The following is a 23,245-nucleotide window of genomic DNA, read 5'->3' as shown; positions in this document are numbered from 1 at the left end:
CACCAAGGTGGTGAGGGCTAGAGCATTTACCTTGTGAAAAGAACCTGGGGGAGTTGGGTTTGCTCATCCTGGTAAGCATAGATGGCTTAGTGGGACCGAGCACTATTTCCCAGGTGCCTACTGGGAGGTTCACAAGACTTTTCAAAGTGGTGATTACCAGGAAGAAAAGAGAGGAGGCATGAATTTGACTGAAAATCATGAGAAGAAACATTTTCTCTGTGAGGAGAGCTAGGCTGTAGCACATGTTCCCCAGAGAGGTTGTGCAGTGTCTGTCCTTGGAGAGTTTCAAGACCCAACTAGATGAAGTTCTGAGCAACCTGGTCTAACATTTCAGATGACCTTACTTAACAGGGAATGTGACCAGGGGCTGCCTGAGCCCAGTCAACTGAATTATTCTCTGATCCTTTGATTTTCTGATTTCCATAGTCTGTGAGTCCCTCTTTCTGTTAAATAAATTTCACTGTTGTATTGCAAGTATCACATCTGTGTTTTTAAGTAAAATATACTTCAGGGTAGGGCTGTGAAGTGCAATATTTTCAATTTATTCAGAAGGCAAACAAAGACATTTATTTTCATTCTCTGTGAGACAGGCAGAAAGCACTTTGACACCAATTTGGATTACACAGAGAAGCTGGAATAAAAAAACAGCATTTTATATTGAATTAGATATAGAAAATTCATTTGAGGGTGGCTTGAGTCCTTCACTTTAGGAATAACATAAAATAGAATGTTAATCACCTAACTTCAAATTTTTGAACTTGTTGTTAGGAGGGCAGTTACTGTTAGTTTAGGAATTTCAGCAACTGATGTTTGTTTAGGGGAGAAAGTCAAAATAAAGAGTGAGTACAGTAAGAGATTTTTCCTCCAGTCCTGTGAGCTTGCTGATATGACAGAATATCTAAATGACAAGCTGTCTCTTCAGGTTCTCAAAATTTGGCTGAATGTATAGTTAAGGGGTAGAAGATATGAAATATCCTCAAGAAATATCAGCTTTAGTTTTAAAATACTGAGTTTACATGTGCCCTGAAAAGAAATGAAAGACAGATTTTTAAACTTAGAAGAAAGAAACATCTACACAGTGGAACTTACATCATCTGGTTCTGTGGCACCGTGACATTGGAAGGTCAAATTGCAATGAAAGCTCTAGCTCCATTGGTCACAATTCCTTAGAGGGGGACAAAAGAGGAAAGCAGCTGTGTTGCTCTATCAGTGATCTATGGCAAACATACTGCTTACTAGTGGAAATGTTGATGGACGACCAGTCTCAAGCAAAAAGCATTTGTATTCTCCCTGATTTCCCCCTTCTACCTAGATGCAGACAAACCTTGATGTCTGTCACAAGGGAGAGCATGAGCATCTGACCATCATTTCTACACGTAATCTGAATCATAAAATATAGATCTATGTCCTGCATGTGCCATCCTTCCCTTATGAAATAACAGATTCATGTCCCAGAATTTATGGGATTAAAGGGAGATTGATTATGGAAATAAGGAGAGCATAAAAAAGAGTATTTGTCTACTGCACTTGTTCCTTCAGAAGTTAATTGCATTAAAAATTTCAAAGAAATTGCAAATGCACCCCTTTTAATACTCTTTCTTGTGCTGTGACCAATAACAGTAGGTATACCTTTTGGAAACATTACATATTGTAATGTAAGTGTGGGAAAATTTTTTTGCTGGAAGATAGAGTACAGAGAAAATGGTAATTATTTTAGTCCACTGTAGTAAAATGGCTTTTCAAATTTGCATTTGTATGCTAAATATGAGATTATTAGTTCCACCTACAGCGGATGTCCTGCTCTTCCTACTTGAGATAAATGCTCTACATTATTTTTTCTGAGCTACACCTGAAAATTTTCTCTCAGATCTAAAGACATACTAAGCTTGACTTTCCATGTCCACCTAAGCAATTTGAATCCATATATAGGCTAGATTTCATCTGTAAAACACATTTAGAAGAGTCTTGTGAAAGCTTCTGGACTCAGATGCCATGTGAAAATATTCATGTTGCACAAACAAATGACAAAGAACTTAGTTTCAGTATCAGTCTGAATGACAACTCCTGAAAGGTTGTTTGGCTCTACACTTCCTGAATGACAAGTCATCATTCCACAGTAAATATGTGTGCCTACCATTTATGCACTGAGGAGGGTACCAGAAATCTTCTCAGAATGTTTGCAAAAATTGTGTGCATTTTTTTGTCATAATTGACTAGTGTAGACTGTCAGTGTGAAACATCCTTGGAATATATTCTCAGGTGCATGAGTATGTATATCCTTGAACAAATCACATTTTGCCTCCTCTTATTTACACAAGAACATAAAAAAAAAAGAACACTAAGGTCTGTGAACCTTCCCTGAGACTTTTTAACCTGAGATATATTAAGGTGGATGCTTAGGATGAGGTTAGCGAAGAAATAGATACTTACTTGTCTTTAACCAAAATTTATTCAAATGTTCAAACATTTTCTTTTAATTACATTTCATGAAAGATTACATAAGTTAATGATTCTGGAAATTACATTTTACATTATGTAAGAAAAAGGCCAGTCAGGAACTATTTTATCAAAAAGCTATTGAGCAGTCTGCTGGAGGTAAATAGAATTTTTATTGCCTTCATCACCAAAGTATTGGACATGCCTTCTCTGCAGGCATTGTGCCATGAGCATCTATGCCAGCTCTACTGAAATGCAGTATCTGTAAGATTTAACAGGACTGACTAGTCATTGGGGGTTTTTTTCTACAAAATGCTTCAGGAAACCACAAGTCTCCTGGAGAAATTCACTGCAGTAATATAAGAAGACAAAATGACACTCCAGAAAAACTGTAAAGAAAATGGAAGTGGTATTTCCTTTATTTTTCCAGTAATCCCAGTGACCGGGAACACAACCATTTTGTTAACTAGAAAACAATGGACCCCAATAAAGTGGGGGACAAACAAAAGTAATATCAAACTAATGGAAAAAGTTGCCTTAAATGGGTGTAATTTGTTGAAGGACTTAACCCTATTTATGTTGTATTAAAATTAATATTTTTCAAGGTAAACTTTTTGAAAGAACTGATTTCTGTTCTCCTATGAGAGCTCACTGTATTACTTTAATTTCCATTATCATATTATTTTACCTTGTGTCTTTATTTTGCCTTTGGCCTCTTGAATGTGCTATTTGGTCAGGTGTATGTGTTTGTGTGTACATGTGTATGGGTGTTTTATTTTTACAATAATTATTTCCAAACTTCAGAACATTACTTTGTGCTGTCTCTCAGAAGCTGTTATGGACCACATTGCATCTCTTCAAGTGTTCAAGCTTCAAGCGCTTAATTCATAAAAGCATAAAAGCAGTAGGCTTCTATTGACCAGCAACACATTTTTGCAACACCTCTTCATGACCCATCGAGGATTCCAGGACTGTTGAACAGAAAGCAGGGTTTACAACTGTGCTTGACAAATGTGTTAGGTATTTGTTAAACAGTATGTATTACTTACCATAATGATAGCATCATAGTCCCATTCACCTATTATTTCGAAGGGATAGAAGTGCAGAGTAAGGAATCAGCACTTTTTTCTAACAGTGTTGCATTGGGAGTATATTCATAGGAGTAGAGATTTAAAATGAACTAATAAGATATTGGGAACTTAAACAATAATGCAGTGCAACCTCATGGAGTAAATAATAAGTTGAGCGAAGTGGTGAAACACAAATTATATCCTTTCACATACAATAGATTTAACATTATTTATTAATGACAGTCATGTATACAAAGCTGCTATTTGTGTAGTTTGATTACAGACACTTAAATATATGAGTGCATTTCAATTTTCTAGAGTATGCCAAGAAAACAGCTGATTGGATTGTAATTTAATAGAGTATCACTATGGAAAAATACTTTGAGAATTTGGGACTAGTTAGTTTCTTCAAGTTTTTCTTGCATTAGAAATCAGTGTTAGGATGAAAAAATATCAATCCTTCCACTTCTCATTAGAAACCATTTTTAGCCTCTGTACATACATCCCAGCATACATATCTAATAACTTCCTATTTAATTCTATCTTAAGACAACTAAGCACTCAAATAACTTGGAAATGTTTTAATAAAGCTGGCATTTAAAAGGAATTAAAAGGATTTAACAGGGAAATTGTATTTTTCAAGTTGCATTTTTTGTGAGGATCAGGAGCAGTTTTATATGATAAGCAACAATCTTTTCTGCTGTCTATTTAAAATCAATACCTACCCAAAGGCATTGCTTCTCTGACATTAAAAGGGTTCCTAGAGAGGGAGATAGTTTCCTACACTCTTTACAAAGTCAGTGCCATAAAGTAGATATATAGCCATATATCTTCCTTATTCTGAAAGCATTTTTTTTCCACTGGAACTAAAAGCAATAAGTAGAAAATGCTGGCTGATTTTGTGCATGCTGCATGAAATCTCTGAGTCATCTTAAGATGGACATTTATTGCAGCATTAAGGTGGTGCTAATTCTGTTATCCTTTTTTCTCCAGTAAGTGTCTTCCCAAGGTGCAGTAGATTAGGTTTTCTGAGTATCAATCAGGCTCAGCAAACTGAGCTAGAAGTCTTCCTCTATATGTACATTAATCACCAAACAGGTAGCCAGAAGATGGAGTCCCTCACATACTAAGATTCTTTTAAAATTCGATGTAAAATCCTTTAATACATGTAACATTTACATTTTCTATACTACAGAACAAAATGAAACACAGTTGTATATACATTTTGTTTTAAATTTAGAGCTATCATCTTTGTCCTTCAGGAACAGTATCTTACCAAACAATTAGTGTCAAAATAACAAAGACTATGAGGTTAAGGGCTGAATTTACCTTTATTTGGACATTATTTCAAAACTACTATGCTTGTATCTTAATCTCCTATGTAGCTTTAAAAAAATTGGTTATGTCACTACTTTACTGATAAGAGTAAGAAACTGTTTACTTACAAAAGTCCAACACAGTTAAAAAAAATATATTTCCCTTTATATATATGAGAGGAATCCTTTACCATCTTCTACTTAGTTTTACCATGGCATTGTAAGCAAAATAATTATATTGAGAAAACAATCTGAAGATCAAGGAAATAGTAAATTGCCTCTAAATTCACTTTATTCATTCTCCTTTAATGTCAGACTGTCAAAACCATAGGCAGCTGCAACTGATCTAATTGTTTTGATTTCCTACTTAATCTGTTGCACTACTAAGATGCAATTCATTCATGTCAAGTTGACATCTAAAATAGGTCAAATGAATCAGGCCTTTGAAGTGTCTATTTCCTTCCATTGCCTTGAAAGGAAGAGTAGGATAACTGGCTCAGATATAGCTATAAAGATATACTGTGCTTTTGTGGTAAAATGTTAGAAAGAAATCTCATCCCAAGAAAAAAAAATAAACTCAAATAATAGGGATAACAATTTAAGATTTTATTTCATTACATTCAAAATAACTTATGTAAAAATCAATCTTTAAAAAGGCTTTTTTAGCACCAACACCAAAATGTTATCTGTAAGTATAATCACATATGAACCTTCTCAAATACTAATCACCATTATTTAGTCACTATAGAATTCAATTTAGGTTTGCTTACATTTTATTCAAATTTGGTAGAAAATAGGTATTTATGATATGACTACCTGAAACAGTAAGTCTAAATACTCTAACATGATGTTTTTACTTGTAGTGAACTTAATTACAGTTAATTTTTATCTAAAATGTATGCTTGTATTGTTAATTGGAAACTTCAAATAGGTAGAAGTAATTGACTTAGATAAAATTAATGTCTACTGCCACCGAGGTTATTTTTGTCAATAATTTACAATTACACTGATAAAAATCGCGGTCATGTCCTCAGAGTGTGAAACATAGAGTGGGTTACAATGATTTGAACAAAATAATTTATATTAAATTACACTGATAGTATGGATGCAATTCTCCCCAGGTATTTAGCTACCATTTCCTTAAATGTCACTCCTTCAAAGGAGATTTCATCAATCAGCATTATAGTGATAACACTGCAATAATCTAGTACCATTTTCCTGTGCTGTCCCACACATCACTGAAAAGCATACATATTTCTATTATTCTATCTTTTCTTTTAAGGGTATATTTTAGTTTGCTATTAATTTTTGTGTAAACAGTTTACGCATGGAATTTATAGTGGAAATTATATTCCATTCTATGGAAACAATTATTTTAGCATATATTTAAATATATGCTAAATATATATATATACACTATATATTTAAATATATAGAGTATAAATATTTATATATATTTAAATATATAATATAATATATGCTAAAAATATATATTTAAATCAGTTAAGTATACCAATTGAGTCCAAGGGAACCATTTCTAGGACAGAATTCCAAAAACCACATGAAGCTTATTTGTGGGACCTGTTTAACTCACTAGAAGATTGACTCAGTAGCTCAGATATTTTCTTTTAAGAAAATGAAATTACAGAAAACTCTTTTTTTCACCTTTAACTCCATCAGAATATATTTTTTTTTTTTTTAGGTTTAGGCATTTATCACTGTAAGATGTTCTCTGTAATGCAAATTAATCTCATATCTTTTCTCTAAAGACTTTCAGATTTATCAACCTCTTTTTACAAATATGGCATCAGAAAAACATATCATACTTATGAGACAGAGAAGTTTTCAAAGGACCTGATTTTCAGACAGCAAAATCCCAGCCCTTTTTTCTAAAAACAAGTAAGTATTGTTCTCACTGGAGCTGGGGAAAACAAACTACTTTTATAACACATAACATTACTTATCTAGAAGCTGACAGGTATGAGTAAGATTTTACTCCTGAAACATTTCAGACACACATAGGCAAAATTTCACCTTTTTTTTTTTTTTTGTATTCTTCTGTTAGCTGTATTAGGTTCTTTAGAAATTAATGCCACATTCAGAAACAATCCTTTCAGAACATCTGAGGTTTCAGATCTATTTGTTTCAAGCCATTCAATGATCATCTGCCAACACTGCTGCAAAAATTGTTGAGCTGTAACTACTTAATCCCTGGATTTTGTTCCCCTGATTTTCCTTTTCATATTCATTACTATCCAATTCATTCTTTATATAAATTCATATTATTAAAATCTGGAGATTCACCTTCATAGTCTTCATTTCACAGCCTATAATTATTTGGTCTACTTCAGTATAAAATCCAGACAGTATTTTTTCAACACTTTGCCTCTTTTGTTTTCCTGAATTGAATTTTTTGCTTCCTTTATACTGTCTATTCAAGACAGAACCCTGGATTCTTTTCTTGATGGTAAAAACATATTATGCATTTACTCTGTTCTGCCAAAATCACATCATATATTTAAAATGGCTAGACACTTTCATCAATTTCTCCCTTATCCTCTTTTTTGTCTGAATCTCTCTGAATACCGGTTATAACTCCTTCATGGTACCTTCCTACTAGGCCAGTACTACAGGTTTGACTGCTGTAACAGAAGTTTTCCTATTCCATGAAGAATTAATGTATTCAGGGCTCAAATCTTCTCCATCTTTTTTTCAAATTTATCTTTTTTTTTTTTTTTTTTTTAACCTCTCAGTGGTTAATTTTGCCTACATATTTTATGCCTGTATTACATATGGAGACCAGTGCTTATGTGTGGCAAAGCTTTGTCTAAATATAGAATTGTGATTATGGTCAATAATAGCTTTAAGTCTTACAAATGTTATGTAATATATTTTTATTAATTAGGAGGAAGTATTTTTCCTTGGTAGGATGCCCAGACCTATCCTGTTTGCAAGATCCGTTGGCTTTTCCAGTGTCATGGGTTAGCTTCACCTTTAAGACCGAGTGAAAAAAAAAAAAAGAGGAAGTTGAAGCTACTGGTGACTGATGGGAGTTTTTCTTCCTGACCAATTATCAGCCATTTCCAAGAATTGACAGCAGATCTGACCATTAAAAAGTGAATTCAACTTGTAAACACCCCCTTAAGAAGTATACTCAAAGCTTTCTCGTTCTCTTTCTGGTTTCCGGCATTTAAGAGGTAACAAGCTCTGTGTTGGTTTCCCCCCCCCCTCCCAGGCCCAGGACAAGGCCGCAGGGATGGGGGGGGAGGAGGAGAGAAAAAGCCGAGCTTAACACTTTTGTTTAGTTTTCACGGTCTGCTGTTAGACTGAAACCTGACACTATGAACTTTTGCAGCTTTCTTAAAACTTTTAATTCTTTTACTACCTGAATAAACAAACAGATTACTCCTTTTTCTTAGAAAAGACAGAGAGAGACAATTAACATGTAAGACATCATAAAACCACCAAAAACAGTGAAGAAAAGAGTTAAGTTTAAATAAGAAAGAGAGAAAAAGGAGATGCTTGTTGCTGAAAAGTCTTTCTGTTGCAGCTATGGAGATGGACAGTAGTTTAAAGACTCCTTTAATTCATGACTAGAGTATGGGAGGAATAGAGTATTCAAAGTGTGGACTTTAGAGAAAAGTGGTTGTGATAACTGTGAGTTGCTGGAACTTAGGAGTGAAGTGAAGATTTTGAAGCTTTAAAAGAGCCAAAGAGATGGCTGTTTTCCAGGAGGGCTCACAGAGAGAAATGAAGAAGATTTCTACCTTTGAATTACTTATCCTTAAAAATGGCATCCCAGGACTTAAAATGACCCCTGCACACCTCGGAAGAGTGTACAATGGGAGAAGTAGACTCTAGAAACTCCATGGATTAGCAGAAAGAGACTTCTGTTTCTCTGTGGAGACTGATGAAAAGACTCTAGAAATTGAGACTGTTTTTGACCACCAAGATTCTAAATTTTTTGTCTCTGTGTTGTTATGTGTACAAAGAAATGATCAAGTAGTGAAAAGTAAAAGGGTTCTCTGAAAGTTTGTTTTGGTATTCTTATTCTAGTAGTTTGTTAATAAACTGTCTTTATTCCTTTTAAGTTTTAAGCCTGTTTTGCTCTTATTTTAATCCATATCTCTAGCAAGAAATAAGTAGGTTTTTTTTGTTACTAGCTTAAAACCACGACATCCAGAAATATCTGTCCATTATTTTTTTGCTTTGTTTTTTAAAGGATTGTATGTTACTGTGGTTAGGAAGAGCTGCAGGATTGGACACCATAGTCTTGTATTTGGTACCGTCTTGAATATTGTCAGCTGTCCAGATGAGAAGAGAAGCTAGCCTGCTGTTTTTCCCCACTGCATTATAAATGCTACCAAATTACCCATAACTTCAAAACCAACAGCTTTCACAGCTTTGCTTGCATTTAGTTTCAGTACCAAAAGTCTCTAAAAAAAAGTTGCAGCTGGGACACTCTTGGCAGCCATTTGCTTATCCTGGGAAGGTCAGCTAAAAAGAGCAATCTAATAATTGCTTAATGAAATCAATCAGTATTGTGGAGCACTTAACCGACATAGTTCAGGAAACATATTTTAGTTTTATTTCTATTGATCAGTGGGTGATAATATATAATTGTGACAAATGGCAAAGGAGTTAAAAGATCAGATGAACTGCTGAGGGATTGGTGCCTGATATAGATCCCTAAAGCAAAGACTGTGATTACATCTTTGCGCAACGAGGAGAGGAGAGGTTCGGAGAGGTTCGGAGAGGTTCGGAGAGGTTCGGAGAGGTTCGGAGAGGAGAGGAGAGGAGAGGAGAGGAGAGGAGAGGAGAGGAGAGGAGAGGAGAGGAGAGGAGAGGAGAGGAGAGGAGAGGAGAATGCTTCATGTTATGCAAGCTCTCTTACACTAATATGTGCAGAATTAGAAAATAAGTGACATAGGGAAAAACGTTAGAATGCAAAGAGAGAGATGGGAGAACTAAATGCCTTTTAGAAAGCACTTGAAACTGTTTTAGCCAAGAATTTACGAAATAATGAAACCTTCTAAGGTTTAGCTGTTCTGATCAGAAAAATAAATAAATTTTGTGCCATTATTTTGCAACACATTAGATCATTAAAGGAATGTTCAGACCACCTTTACAGGGCTATTAATTGATGTGCTACAGATTACAGATTGAAAAGATGAAAGTGCATAGATGGCAATTTATAGCTGCTCAGATGACTAGTGCCAATTTACTTATCTTTGATGACTCTTGTACAATTACATGATTATATCCTAAACTGTGATTTGCAGTGACTGATACCACCTTGATATTAAGCATAATAACATGCTCCAACACAAACTCTTTTATCAAAAACATTACCTAGCATCATATGTAACAACCTGCTACCTAGGCAACACTCTATGCTTGGAAGGCCTTCATTTCCAGTTGAGCTATTCAGCTAAGACCAAGGTCTTGCAGATTTACTCCTTGCATGTGTCCAAACACTCAGTTATCTTGTCACAATTGACTTGTAGGTCATGCTGGGCACTGCAACTCTTAGAGAGGATCAAATAAATAATTTCTGAGAGATTATGACCTTCTTCTCTTCTTTGTGACAAAGGAGAAGTGAAGTATGGAGGCATTTATACACATTAGTCTCGTGAAAAGTCAGTGCAGCAAAATGACCTGTCTAGAATGGAGTCAGAATTTGATGTGTCATGTCCTATGGAAATGGTGTCTACAAGCCTCCAGCTGTTACTGAAACCTCAACAATCGTGCCATTCCCCAAGCCTTAGATCTGAGCAGTGGTTCTCAGTTGTTTGACCCAGTTCATGCATATAATGACATTCTGAACAAAATATGAAGAATTCAGAGGGGGGGAAAAAATAGCAACTGAAACATTATAAAGCATCTTACATATTATCTTCATAACAGGGACCCTGGGACATCAGGCTTTTATTTTTTGCAGATTCTTTTTCTGTATCACACCAGCAAGATAGTCTCAAATGCAGACACTGTGGAAGTTGTAAAGTTTTTAATTTAGATGAGCTCAGTGTCATCACTTCTGAACTTGGGAAAGCTTACTTCCTTTGCCACCTTTCCCTCATTAGAAGAATTTAATTTCTTAACTCTTGTATACCCTTGCTTCTGATAAATTCCAGCTTTGCCAAGGCCAGCTTTGGAATTTTAGAGATGTAAGAAAAGGAATCTTTCAGACTAAAGGTTTTCAATATATTTCTGAATATGTGGAAGTGAAGACATTATTTTAGGACTCTAATCCATGAACTAAAAGTATTAAATACGTATAAGAAATGTTTTAATATACTTTCTATTATGAATTGGCTCTATGAAATACAGATCAAGTTATCTTTAATGGCTTGTTCACCCAGAGGGTAAGAAAAGGGTTTTTTTTGTGTACTACTGTTACAGCCTTCTGTGAACCACAGCACCTACACAGGAATTTTCCAATAAACTATATGGAGATTTGTCACTGCCCATTTCATATCACATCAAAAGATAAGAAACTGTACTATGATAGTCATTCTGTATTTAATCTTCCAAAATCCTAACTGGCTGTGATCTTTAATTACTAATTAAAAGAAGAAAAAGTCGCATCCTGTTGAAGAAACTCACAACAAAATGAAAGGTTGCTTGCAATATATCCTGAATGCTTGTAATTAATTTAATTGAAAAAAAGTGACTAAAAGAAAAATCAACAAAAAGGGAAGGAGGACTCATAAGAAGAAAGGAAAAAAAATTAAGAAATTAAAATCATGTGTATAGGATTTTTACAGGTTAGTATAGCACTCAGTGTCAGGAACTTCTGTGTAAAAGGTTGGAAATATAAATGTATGTTTCTCAAGATGCAGATAACATTATGTAAACCAATGTGTTTAAAAAAATATATTGCATATATTTCTCTAAAAAGTGAAAAAAATCTATTTGCTCAGAGGCTCTGGAAGCAGTAGTATTTATTGGCCCACTTCGGTGGTTAAATGTTGGCATCTGTATTTGAAAATTTTTCATTTGCTGCTTAAGATTGGTTGCTTATTTGTTTGGCTTTAGTTGTTGCTTTTAAATGACAGAATGAAAGGATGAAAAACACTTGACTACAATATTTCCACTTGATTCTGTGTTTTGCCTGGAAATTGCATTATGCAGAGGTGAAAGACAGCTGAGAAGCATGCTGAAATAATTCTTCTGAGAAGAGATGAAACCTGACAGACACAGAATGATTATAACTAATTAATCATAACCATCAACAAGTGTAATCATGGACATCCTAATTATTGTGAACTTAACATGCCAGCTGGAATCACATAGCAACTCTGTAGTTTTCAACATAATCTTGTTATTTTATTCTGTATGTAAATAATTTCTTCTAATTCACTTTGGTCCAGTACTTCAGGATTCATGAATGCAGAACTACTGAAATTCAGGGAGATTTTAGTACTTACAAATTCTCTTTTTATCAAGGCTCTGGGGAAATTTAAGCTTTATTTATGATGCCGATGATATTAATTGGTGTTATTGAAACTAGATGAAACAAAAGGAAAAATTCTTCAAAGCTCTGAATTTCCTCAACCTTCCTGGAGTATGCCTCCATGCAAAATTAGATTATAGACAAGACAAAAAAGCGGAAGAAGCATATCAATTCATAATTTATATAAAATCTGTGTAGGATCACAAGTAGTGAATATTTTAATTGAAATATAGTATTCTTTTTAAAAAGTATGACATGGTAAACATGTGGAATAGTCTATTTTTTGTCTTTTATAAAACGTTTAAGTTTTTAAATAATTAAAAATTAATAAATATAAATCATCCAAATTGGGAGAGAAATTAAAAAGAAAAAAAAATAATTGTACTAGATTTAATACAGGATTCTATAAATAAATTTAGGAAATATTTATATATATATTAACAAGTGAAATACAGTACAATATGATAATAACAAAAATAATACTTACAGTGCTAACAATAGTAATACTACTTGTAATTAAAAATGAGAAACAGAAAGAGAGGAGGGGAACAAAACCCAGGAGAGACGAGAGATGCCCAGTGCAGTTATTCACCACCCACTGACTGATGCCCAGCCCGTCCTCCAGCAGCGATCAGTGCTTCCCGACCAACTCCCCCCAGTTCATACACTGGGCAGGATGCTCTGTGGTGTGGAGTATCCCTCTGGTCAGTTCGGGTCAGCTGTCCTGGACATCCTACCTCCCAGCTTCTTGTGCCCTTCTCACTGGCAGAGCACAAAGCACTGAAAAGTTCTTGATTTCAGATAATCAGTGCTCAGCAACAACCAGTACATCAATGTTTTGTCAACATTATTCATATAAATCCAAAACACAGCACTGCACCAGCTACTAAGAAGAAAATTAACTCTATTGCAGACCAAACCAGGACACTAGGATAGTTAATTTTCTCTTTAATAGATCGTATTATGACAGAATGTTTTGGTCACATTAATGGATTCATGACCTCACTGTGATAGAAAATGTAGAAAGTATAAAAAAAGTTTCTACTTAAAAGGTAAACCAGCTAGACATAGCTATGACATACAGCTACAATGAAGAACAATAAACAGTAAACCAGGTATTTTTAAATGGTTATCACTTATAAAAATTATATAAATATAAATACATCATTAAGGACAGAGAAAATTCCTTTATTTGACTATTTATCTGCCTTTCACAGTGAAAATTTAGTTCAGGGCTATTGAATCAATAGTACATTAAATTTAGTGCTGACACCATGGTAGATAAAAAAGTCTTTTGTTTCCAAGAACACATCCATGAAGTACCATTATTCATAGATCCTTCTTTTTTTTTTTTCTGAGAAAAAAATATTTTGTAGTATCTGAGAAAGACTCTGAAGATGTTAGTCTAAATATAAGTACAGTATCTTTTCTCCTTTCTTTGATTTTTAGATTTTCAGAGAGAAATCTTTAGCCAGTTTCCTTAGTTTCGTGTCACCTTTTGTTGGCACTCCCTGAAAAAATCTGTGTATTGACCCCCTTTCCTTCAAACTCTTTAATGGCTCTGCAGATGTACACAGACAGAGGGTGTATGTCATGCAGGCTTGAGCTGCATCATTGTTTCTCTATGCACTATTTCTGTTTTCTTCTTAGTAACTTCTTTTACAAAAAAAAAAAACAAAAAACCTTTTTTACATCATGTCAGTCTGGTGATCCATGAAGGATTAAAACCTTTCTGGTAATAAATAGTAACAGCAGCAATGATAATAAACATGATGCATTCTAAAGTGTTTGAATCTTGCCCTTATCTTGTCACCTAAAAGTCATATGGTAATGTGATTTTTGAAAGTCCAAGATGCATGCTTTTCCCATTATCAATGGTGAGATGATGTTTCAGTCATCACTTCACATTTCACATTCCACACTTTTTGTAGTGAAAAAATTCAGTATTAAAAGTTGTTCTCAGGTCAAATGAGTGACTCTATTAATACAGCTTTATCTACTTAATCTGGTATGCCTAGAAAATGAGTGTATGTAAATATAAAATAATCTATTAATTTCCTTGGACTTTTGGATATTCTGAGTATTGTGTTTAATTCGTCCAATGTAAAAGTTCCCTATACAGTCAGACGTGATATCTTTTCAATACCACCTTTCATTCTTCTATAGCTTGTGTTTGTGGGTTATTAAACAGAACATTTATATTTTCCCTTGTTTAGAGTGTACGGTCAAATCATGTTTTTGATTTAGGTTATAATGGGATTTTGAAAAACATGTTTTAATGGAATTCTTTTCCCTGTAAATCTTACCTTTTTTAAAGAGCTACAATTCCAGCTCAAGGTCTATTTCTTAGTCCTGTCTTTCAAATCCAAGGAGAGGAAGGCTACCCTATCTTAGTGACAATGCAATAAATAAATTTGTCCTTGGCCTGACAGAAGAATCTTGCCTTGTGTAGAGCTATTTTTACCTTATTGGAAAGAATATTGCCTGCTTTATACTTGTCTTTAGGTATCTTCAGAATATGTCTTTAAACATTTTAATACATATCATATTATGTCCATTTTAAACTCCATAATAAATTTGCATATAAAATAGTTTAAACTTACAGAACCGAGTTGGCAAAGGACATTGTTCTGCACCAATCTAATTTCTACTTTAAAGTTAAATTGACTGGTTAAAGTCACTGATAATGAAGTACAGAGCCTTTTAGAGCTTCCATGCCAGGTTACCAAGCAATAATTGCCTACAATAAAAACAAGGTCTGTTTTTCATCTTTAATTTGATCCTAATTTCATAGCAGTTATCTGTCGACTGTTGACTGGGTCACAAAAACCTGCTTCCCCCCTTAGCTGCAGCAAACTGATGAACACAGTGAATGAATGATCCCTCCTGTGCATACCTAAAATCCAAACTGCAGTGAAGGTGACTTGGAAGGCCACTAAGTGATAAAAACTGCTCCAACTTTTGTAAAAGTCCTTCTATCAATGGCAGAACATTTCCCCTTTTATTTAAATGTTTATTTTGTTGTTAGACCTGCAAAAGGTTTTTGGTTGCTTCAACTGCCTTGAGGTTTTTCTCATTTATTTCCCTTTCAGTTTCTGCAGAAGTGTTCCTTTTTCTGCTGAGTCTTATTTAAACTGATAGTCTCGTGGTGGTGTCATTCTTCCACAGTGCAAATCAATACATGGGTATAAGTGCTGAGAGAAATCCATGTTTTAGCTCATATCCAAAGCATGGGAATAGCCATTGTGAAGAGAACTGCACTACCTGGCAGATCCTTTAGATCAGATATATAAATTATTTTCCCAAGTTTATAACTTCTCTCAAAGATCAAATACTACACTGTGCTAATGTAAATACACTTGCAGTATAAATCTGATGTCCAGAAAACTGCACCAAACTGATTTGGTTTAATGGCTGGCATCATCAGTATGGAATTTCTCTCCTATTTCCCTTTTACAGAGGACACCACTCCCCTCTCACAGGTTGTAGGCTAGTGACACTATATAAAAAATTTTAATTGACCAATTTCTTAGCAGTAAAGGAAATTTGGTTACTCTTGTCACTTGCATTCCATCTAAATGTTTTTTGAGTGTTTTGCATATATATTGTTAATAGTAAGTTACAGTAGACAGGGTGGCTGGCACTTAACTACATTTTTTCGAAGTGGTCAGTGCTGTTTCTTATGTTAAAGAGTATGGGAGTTATGTAGCTGAACCCCAGGAACTGCTTTGAAAATAACATAGTATGTGTTATCACCTCTGCCACTAGCACAGAGATAAGAGTAAATTAATCTTTCAGGGCAAAAGATGGAGCACAAGAAGGCATTTTCTTATCAATTGACTATATACATCACAATAAGATGAAGGAGAGACTCGTTCTGTGTGGGGCATTCTGACATGTCACACAAGTTACAGGTGTACACTGCGGCAAGAATACTCAACCCAAGGCTGGTGTCGCTGTGTGAGAGGTTACAGCTCCCCCCTCCAAAGCTGGATTCTGTTGACCCTTTCTCTTATTATCTACCTCTTTAGAGTTTTAAAGTGAAATGAAAGGGGTTTGTTTAAATTTTTAGTAGCTGCTTTTTTTCAATGTGGTTAGATATGAAATGGCTTAGATTTACAATAAAGTAATTAAATTTTCCGTTAATTTGATTTTTCCTTGTTGGGCCTATTACTTTAATGTTGGGAAACTGCAAGCATGATCCTTCACCTTTCCTTCCTTTTAAGCTTTTCTACATTTATTTGTTTTGCAGCTAAATACCTGCTTTTGTACCTGATAATCCTTTTTCTGCAGTATGCTAACAAGAAATCCAGTTCAGAGCAACCAGATAGCCAAAACCAGCTGAAATTCAAAGCTCTTTTATACTTTCCTCCTTCAGTTTGAAAATAATTGTTTTGAACAAATAGAAACTTGAGTCATACATATGTTTTAAAAAAAGAAAGAATATATTTGGGTTTTGGTGAAAAAAATGTATATTTTTCCATTACAGGATGCAATCAAAGCAGGAAATGGAAAAAAAGGTATCCAAAGGTGGCTATCACTAATAGGAAAATAACATTTGATTACCTGAGGCCTTAACTAAGAAAAGTTTCAATTACAAGGTGTTCTCCCATCCAAACTTTTAATGCAGGGATGTACCAGCCCACTATTTTCTGGACACCAAATAATGATTATTTTTCTGCAGAAGATCCTGTCAGGTAACATGCATTAGGAGACACTATTAAAGAGAAATTACTCCAGAATGTACAACCCATGACGTGCTTATTTTAAAATGTAATACCATATTTAAATTTTTAATTATCTATTGACTAGCAAAAGTTTTCAAAGTTTTGTAATGTAACCCTAATTTAAAAAAAAATTCTACTGGACCCTACATACCTTTTCTCTATTCAAATATGATACCTATTGTTAAAATCAAAGCACTAACTTATTTTGGCCAGAAATAGCACAAATTTAAATGTATTTAAATTTTAGAATTCTTCCTGTGCCCAAAACATAATTTAGAAATGTGAAAAAAAAAAAAAAAAATCAACTCAAACTACTTTTAAAAATCATTGAACTTCAGTTTTATGCTCTACTAGGTCTGAAGATGTGGAATTTCAGCATCCGACAGAGAAATACTAACTGAGTGCAGTAGGAATAATTCTGCTCCACCTGTTCAAAGTGTTTGGTGGTGTCTGACTCATCCCAGCACTCTGGGCTCTGAGCAGAAATTAGGAGGTATTGCTACAGATCACTGAATGTCAGTGAGAGAAGCTCCCACTGGCCCAATATATTCATATTTCTGATCCTCATTTAATGCTTGCTGAAGCTGCTGTATCCTTTTCAAAGATATCTTGTTGCTACTCTCTTCACCTTGATCCACATCAGATAGAAATGTCTCTAGAAAGCCCCTGAGAGAACAGAGGTTTTAAACACCATCACTGGCTCTGAGGAATGGATGAAGACACCAGTCTGAGGGCAGAACTGAACTCTTATATCCCTTTACTACAGATACAAATACTATAGCGTAACTATCCACCCCAAATATGAACCAACGTTCTGTGTTCTGTGTGGTAAATGGAATAATAGGATCTTCTGGTTGAGAGGCTTTAAATAATCACAGTGAACTCTTCATAGCAGTGTCCTACAGTTTTATTCAAAAAATTTGTGTTCCAATAATGGAATGTTTCTTATTTCCCTGATGGAGAGAAACTTTTGGAGGGAAAACATGTTTACCCACAGTTGGTTTGGGCTTATAGCACCAGAGAAATCAGAAGGAAAGTATGTGAAAACAGTAAATGTGCTAGAGAGTAGATTTGGTTTTAGAACCAAAGTTTTGATTTTCCTTTCTGTCATAACCATGTGCTCTGTGTGCTGTCCAAGTGGCATCTGCAGCATCATCAGTCTGTATGTTAGTCAAGGTGTTCCCTCCAGTTGGATTTCTTCTTTTTCACTGTGCATGAATCCCTTCTACTGAGGGAGAAAATCAAGCAGAATATAGTAAAAAGAAATAATATCACTATTAAATGAATTTGTAAATGGCATATATGTATATATATATATATATATAGTCTGCTGCATATTTTTTTATACTGTATGCAAGTGCACTAAAAAAGGAATAAAGTGCTGATAAAACATAGAATTTTTTGTAATGGAAATAGATTTATTTTTCTATTATCGATCAAGGTATGAAAAAAAGAACAGTCAGCTTTAAAAGAGGAAATAAAATGCAAGTCACAGTAGCCACAAAATTTAAAATCTTTGGTGTGTAACTAAAATGCTCTGTTCTTTTGATAGATCTGGGAAATTTTAGCGGTCGGACAAGAAGTGCTGTATCTGTACGTGAAGGTCAAGGAGTTGTTCTGATGTGCTCCCCTCCACTTCATTCTCCAGGTACAGTAGGCTGCAGCTTGTATTCATGCTCCTCCTTTACAGTTTCATCATTATTGGACGTCCAGGATTTTAGATACAATATGTATTTGATTGTGGAACTTCATAGATGAGGTATCCACCATTCTTCTGGCAGTTTTTGGAGTATCAAAGGACTAATTTAAACTTACATATTGCAAATGCCAATGAATAACAGAAGAGTTTCTGTTACAAGACTGCCTAATTCCTAGTGTAGAACTTGAATGTGACAATAGTCTCCATCCTATCATGGTGAATATGCTGCTTTGATGTCACAGAAGATTGCTTTTAGCGTTTAGAAGCCTTCAGAAATTGCTGCAAATTCAAATGTCATGATACTTTTGTTGAATACGAATTTCATTTCCTTTTCAGTAGTAAAGGCATGATTTAGTTGCTTCCTTTCACTGTATAACTTAGTTTCACAAAACTGCATCATTGCTAAAAGTCAGAATTAACATAAATTCTATGAAATGCCTATGGATTCCCACATGAAAACATAGGTATTCCAGAGCGGTTACTTTTTTGCTTTTCAAATTGACACTCCCGCAAAGTCTGTAGACAGCTAGGTACATCCTTATATTTGCATGTCATATGACACCTGGAGACACAATGCTAGACAGAATATCTTGTTTTTCAGAAGATATACTATAGCCTATCCTTTTCTTCTCTGGGAAATGAGGAATGTACTGAAGGGATTTTTCTACTCCAAATTTTAGGCCTGAAGTAATATTGCAGATGGAAGATCCTCAGAACATAAAATCTCTTCTGAGTTTCTGTTAGAGAAATGTGTTCAGTATCTATTATATTATATTATACTGCATATGGTATATTATACTATAGTATATATATACTATTATATGTAGTATACAGTATGCCATATTATACTGCAAGGATTGTTATTGCTGTATTACAGTTATCAGTGCCATCTCTCTGCTCTTCTCCCTTCTGAGCAGATCCTCTTGTGGGTGCCTTTACAATCTCTTTCTGAGTTTGACACTGCAGTCTATATGATGCAATTGAGATGAGGTTTAAGGCCTGATAGTGACAAGTAAACTGAGAGGGAAAAGGTGTAGGCAAAAAAAGTGAGCAATGGTTTCAGCAGCGCATCTGAATTTCATTTCCCCAAAGAAACTGAGAACAAAAGGATAGAAGGACATCAATCAAGAGGGAAAGTGTTGTACACCATTTAACAGTGGCCATTCCACAAAATACATATATTATTTATATATCATCAAAATATTTAGAATTCTTTTCCTAAAATTATGCTTCTGAGTTTTATTTAGTTAGATTTTAACACAGTATTCTACTGTAATACAGATATTGCCTTTGATAGTGGAAACTAGTATCTTTCATTTTCATTACCAGGACAGCAAAACCCCTGCTGTGCAAACTACAGTGCTCAAAAACAGCATTCAGTTGTTTTAATTTATATTGTTTGAGTACCAGTAGGCTATGCCAGCAGGAAAATTACTTCCAGAAAAATATTTTTATCCTCTGTTGGCATAGTTTTTTCACCATAGCTAAGCCAGAAAAGGTTTTACAGAGTGATGGAGTAATCAAGAAAAGCTGAAAAATTGCACTGATATGCAGATGGAAACACAAGCACCTATCAATGCGAAGGGGACTTGGCCTCCCTTTCTTTTATTCATTCCGTAATGCAATGCAGTTCTTCATCCAAAGGGGTGTCAAGCACTGGAACAGGCTGTTCAGGGACGTGGTGGAGTCAGAATTCCTGAAGGTATTTAAAAAGTGTGTAGATGTGGCTCCTAAGGACATGGTTTGTTGATGGAAATAGTGCTGGCTTGAAGCTTGGACTTAATGATCTTAGAGGTCTTTTCCAACTTAAATGACTCTGTGATTCTATCACAGGCAATTTGCTTCCAGCTCCTTACTTGCAAAGTACTGAGGGCCAGTAAGTACTTGTGGTACTGCAGTGGGACTGCAGGTGGTATTAATACAATGGCTGGAGTCTCCCTGGAAAGGGGAGAGCTACCTCCACAGGCCTAGTGATGTTTCAAAAATAAATCATTCCACAAAGCCCTGTCAATAAAATACAAGACATTAATGAAAGCTGACTGTCAGATCAGAGCTCATTTGTAAAAAATAATTCTGGACAAAACCTGAAATTTCAGAGGGAAATGTATGAATTTAATTCTGAAATTAAGCAACAAATACGAAACTTGCAGGTAAAAAGGTTTTTTGACAAGCAGAGTACTTCAAAGATTTGTTGTGCAGGAACATCTAAAATTTTTTTTAAGCATTCAGTTTCTTGGTACTCCATTTTAGTTTCTGTGTCTGATTCGCAAAGGTGCTGTTATCTTCTAAATAGCCCTAAGAAATGTTCAACATTAAAATCACCCAGGAGACAAATTTTCAAGTGGATCTTAAGACATTATAGTGGATACATCTAAGCTAAAGGCTATTCAGAGCATGTTTGCAATGTCTGAACATCTCAAATTAACAAGACCAGGAGTTATGGGAGTGTTTTTGATGATAGAGAAATTTTTGTGGATGAACACTGCAAGCTTTGCGATATTGATTTATTTACATTGATCAGCACCTTTAGAAATAATTTTCACTTACTTATCACATGAGATATATCCATGATACAATATCAAGCCTAATAATTCTCCACAACCTCATAAGCAATTTGTCCTTCAACAGAATCCCATTCCTCAATCTCTCCAGTCAATAACTGCATTTGAACTTGCTCAAGAGCTTCAGCTTGAGCCCTTTTAGACAATGGCATTATCAGCGTGGGAAAAGACAGATGACTTAACAAAAGAGCACTGTATTAAGAGAAATTTAGTTTTATTAACATGTTTTCAAATGGAAGATAAAGCAAATACTTTTGATTGAATAGTACCTACATTCCATTCTTACAGAATACAATTTTAGAAAAAATCTGAAAGCCTTTGCAAAGCACCACTGACTGAAAAAAAATACTACACTAACTTCTTTTGACAAGATTTTAATCAGAAATGCAGTTTCATATGCATATAGACTTGATTTCTGTTTATTTATGCTGGGATATATTATCAAGAGGTAATGCATTAAACATACAAACATACACAAACTTTTGATGTATTTATATTGTTCATATAGGATTTCATTAGATTGTTGTCCAAATATTTTACAGTGAAAACAAGGAGGAATGTGGGATGATAAGCACACCTGAAATAGATCCTGAAAATTCAGTAGTGCAGATTCAAATGAGAAAATTATCTCTTTATTTTAATAAATTAGTTTTTTTTTTTTTTAAATTACTGTCATCTTTGCTGAGAAATAGCAAGGCAAAAAACTGAAGGAGGTTTTTTGGAGAGACATTATCCACTGCTTCAGAATGGTGAAGGAAAATATATTAAATGAAAAAATTTTTCTGCCAATTCCTTTTGTCAAACAGGCACCAAGAGATTGTCACCTCCTGCTTTTCCTGGACCAATGCTCATAAAAAATGCTGCCTCTGACTTCCTTGGGAGTCCTGTATCATTTTGATGTGACTACTCCAGAAGCTTTCCCACTAGCAATGTTTTTGTTGCTAATCCTTAACTTCTCCCCTGTGAAATATATTAAATGTGAATAACTTGATCATTCATAAACATAACACTTTATCTTTTTTTTTTTTTTTATTCCATAAACACAATATCTGATTCTTCCCAATTATTTCTTTTCTCCAAGAGGGGTTTCCTAGGCAGTTAACTCTTAGTTGTCCTTGCCAAGCAAGAGTTACATTAATTACTTGCTGCTTAAATAACAAGCTTTGTTTGATGTTTCCAATTTAAAATGCCTCTACTGTTTTCTTTCCATAAACAGGATTATGGTTTTTCATTGTGGTATTCTAAAGGATGTAAATATAGGGTTTTATTCAGTCATTTAATCATCTTAATTACAAGGTTTTCCATAGCAAGATTAAAAATGAATGGAAGTTTTCATCCAGATTTACATGTTTCCCTCAGAATTAATACTTTCAGCTGAGCTTTTTAAGGCTTTTATTCAAGGCTTTCAGTATGAGCTTAATGGAGAACGACGATTCCCATTGTTAGAATGAGTAGAGCTCTGATGCACACAGGGAAAGGCAGATGTGTGCTCTGTCCTGCCTCGGAGGGATGCTGCCGTCTGGAGGGAGCTCTCCTACATAATCTATCTGCAGCATGTAACATCTGTACAGATGTTAAACTGTAACTTTTTTAATCTCTTTCTGAAGGGCAAAGCTAATCTTATAAAGTTTGGAAACTGTGCTGTAAGCTGCATCTTTTAGACTTCTCCTTTACTGTTAGAAAACCACTTTTCAAGAGAAATGTTCCATCAAAGATGATTAATGCCAGTGCCGTGGGGATCACAGTCCTTCAAGTCCATATCTGGCTGTGTTGCTAAACAAGCAAGCTGCTAAAAAATTCCTGCTACTGTGGGCCAGAAATTTTTTGTCCAGTTCTTCTATTACCTACACAGTTGTCTTGATCCTCATATTAATTGGAGAAACTCACACAAAAGTAAGTTTCTTTAAGTCATTCTAAGCTCCTATTTATGTGTACTTCAGGCATACTCAGAAATCCACTTTGTAATTATACACAAATGTA

General features: G+C 34.6%; 1 protein-coding gene across 1 annotated transcript in view; it reads left to right on the top strand.

Annotated features, from left to right (window-relative positions):
- The window catches only part of CNTN5 (contactin 5), a 310,963-nt gene that overhangs the window by 114,018 nt on the left and 173,700 nt on the right, over nucleotides 1-23,245 (top strand). Inside the window, exon 5 of the mRNA XM_058846829.1 lies at nucleotides 18,558-18,653. Within this exon, the coding sequence (XP_058702812.1) occupies nucleotides 18,558-18,653 (96 nt within the window). The remainder of the gene's footprint in view (nucleotides 1-18,557; nucleotides 18,654-23,245) is intronic.

The sequence above is a fragment of the Poecile atricapillus genome, chromosome 1 (assembly GCF_030490865.1).
Source record: "Poecile atricapillus isolate bPoeAtr1 chromosome 1, bPoeAtr1.hap1, whole genome shotgun sequence".
Lineage (NCBI taxonomy): Eukaryota > Metazoa > Chordata > Aves > Passeriformes > Paridae > Poecile > Poecile atricapillus.
This window is presented reverse-complemented; position numbering and strand designations above follow the sequence as displayed.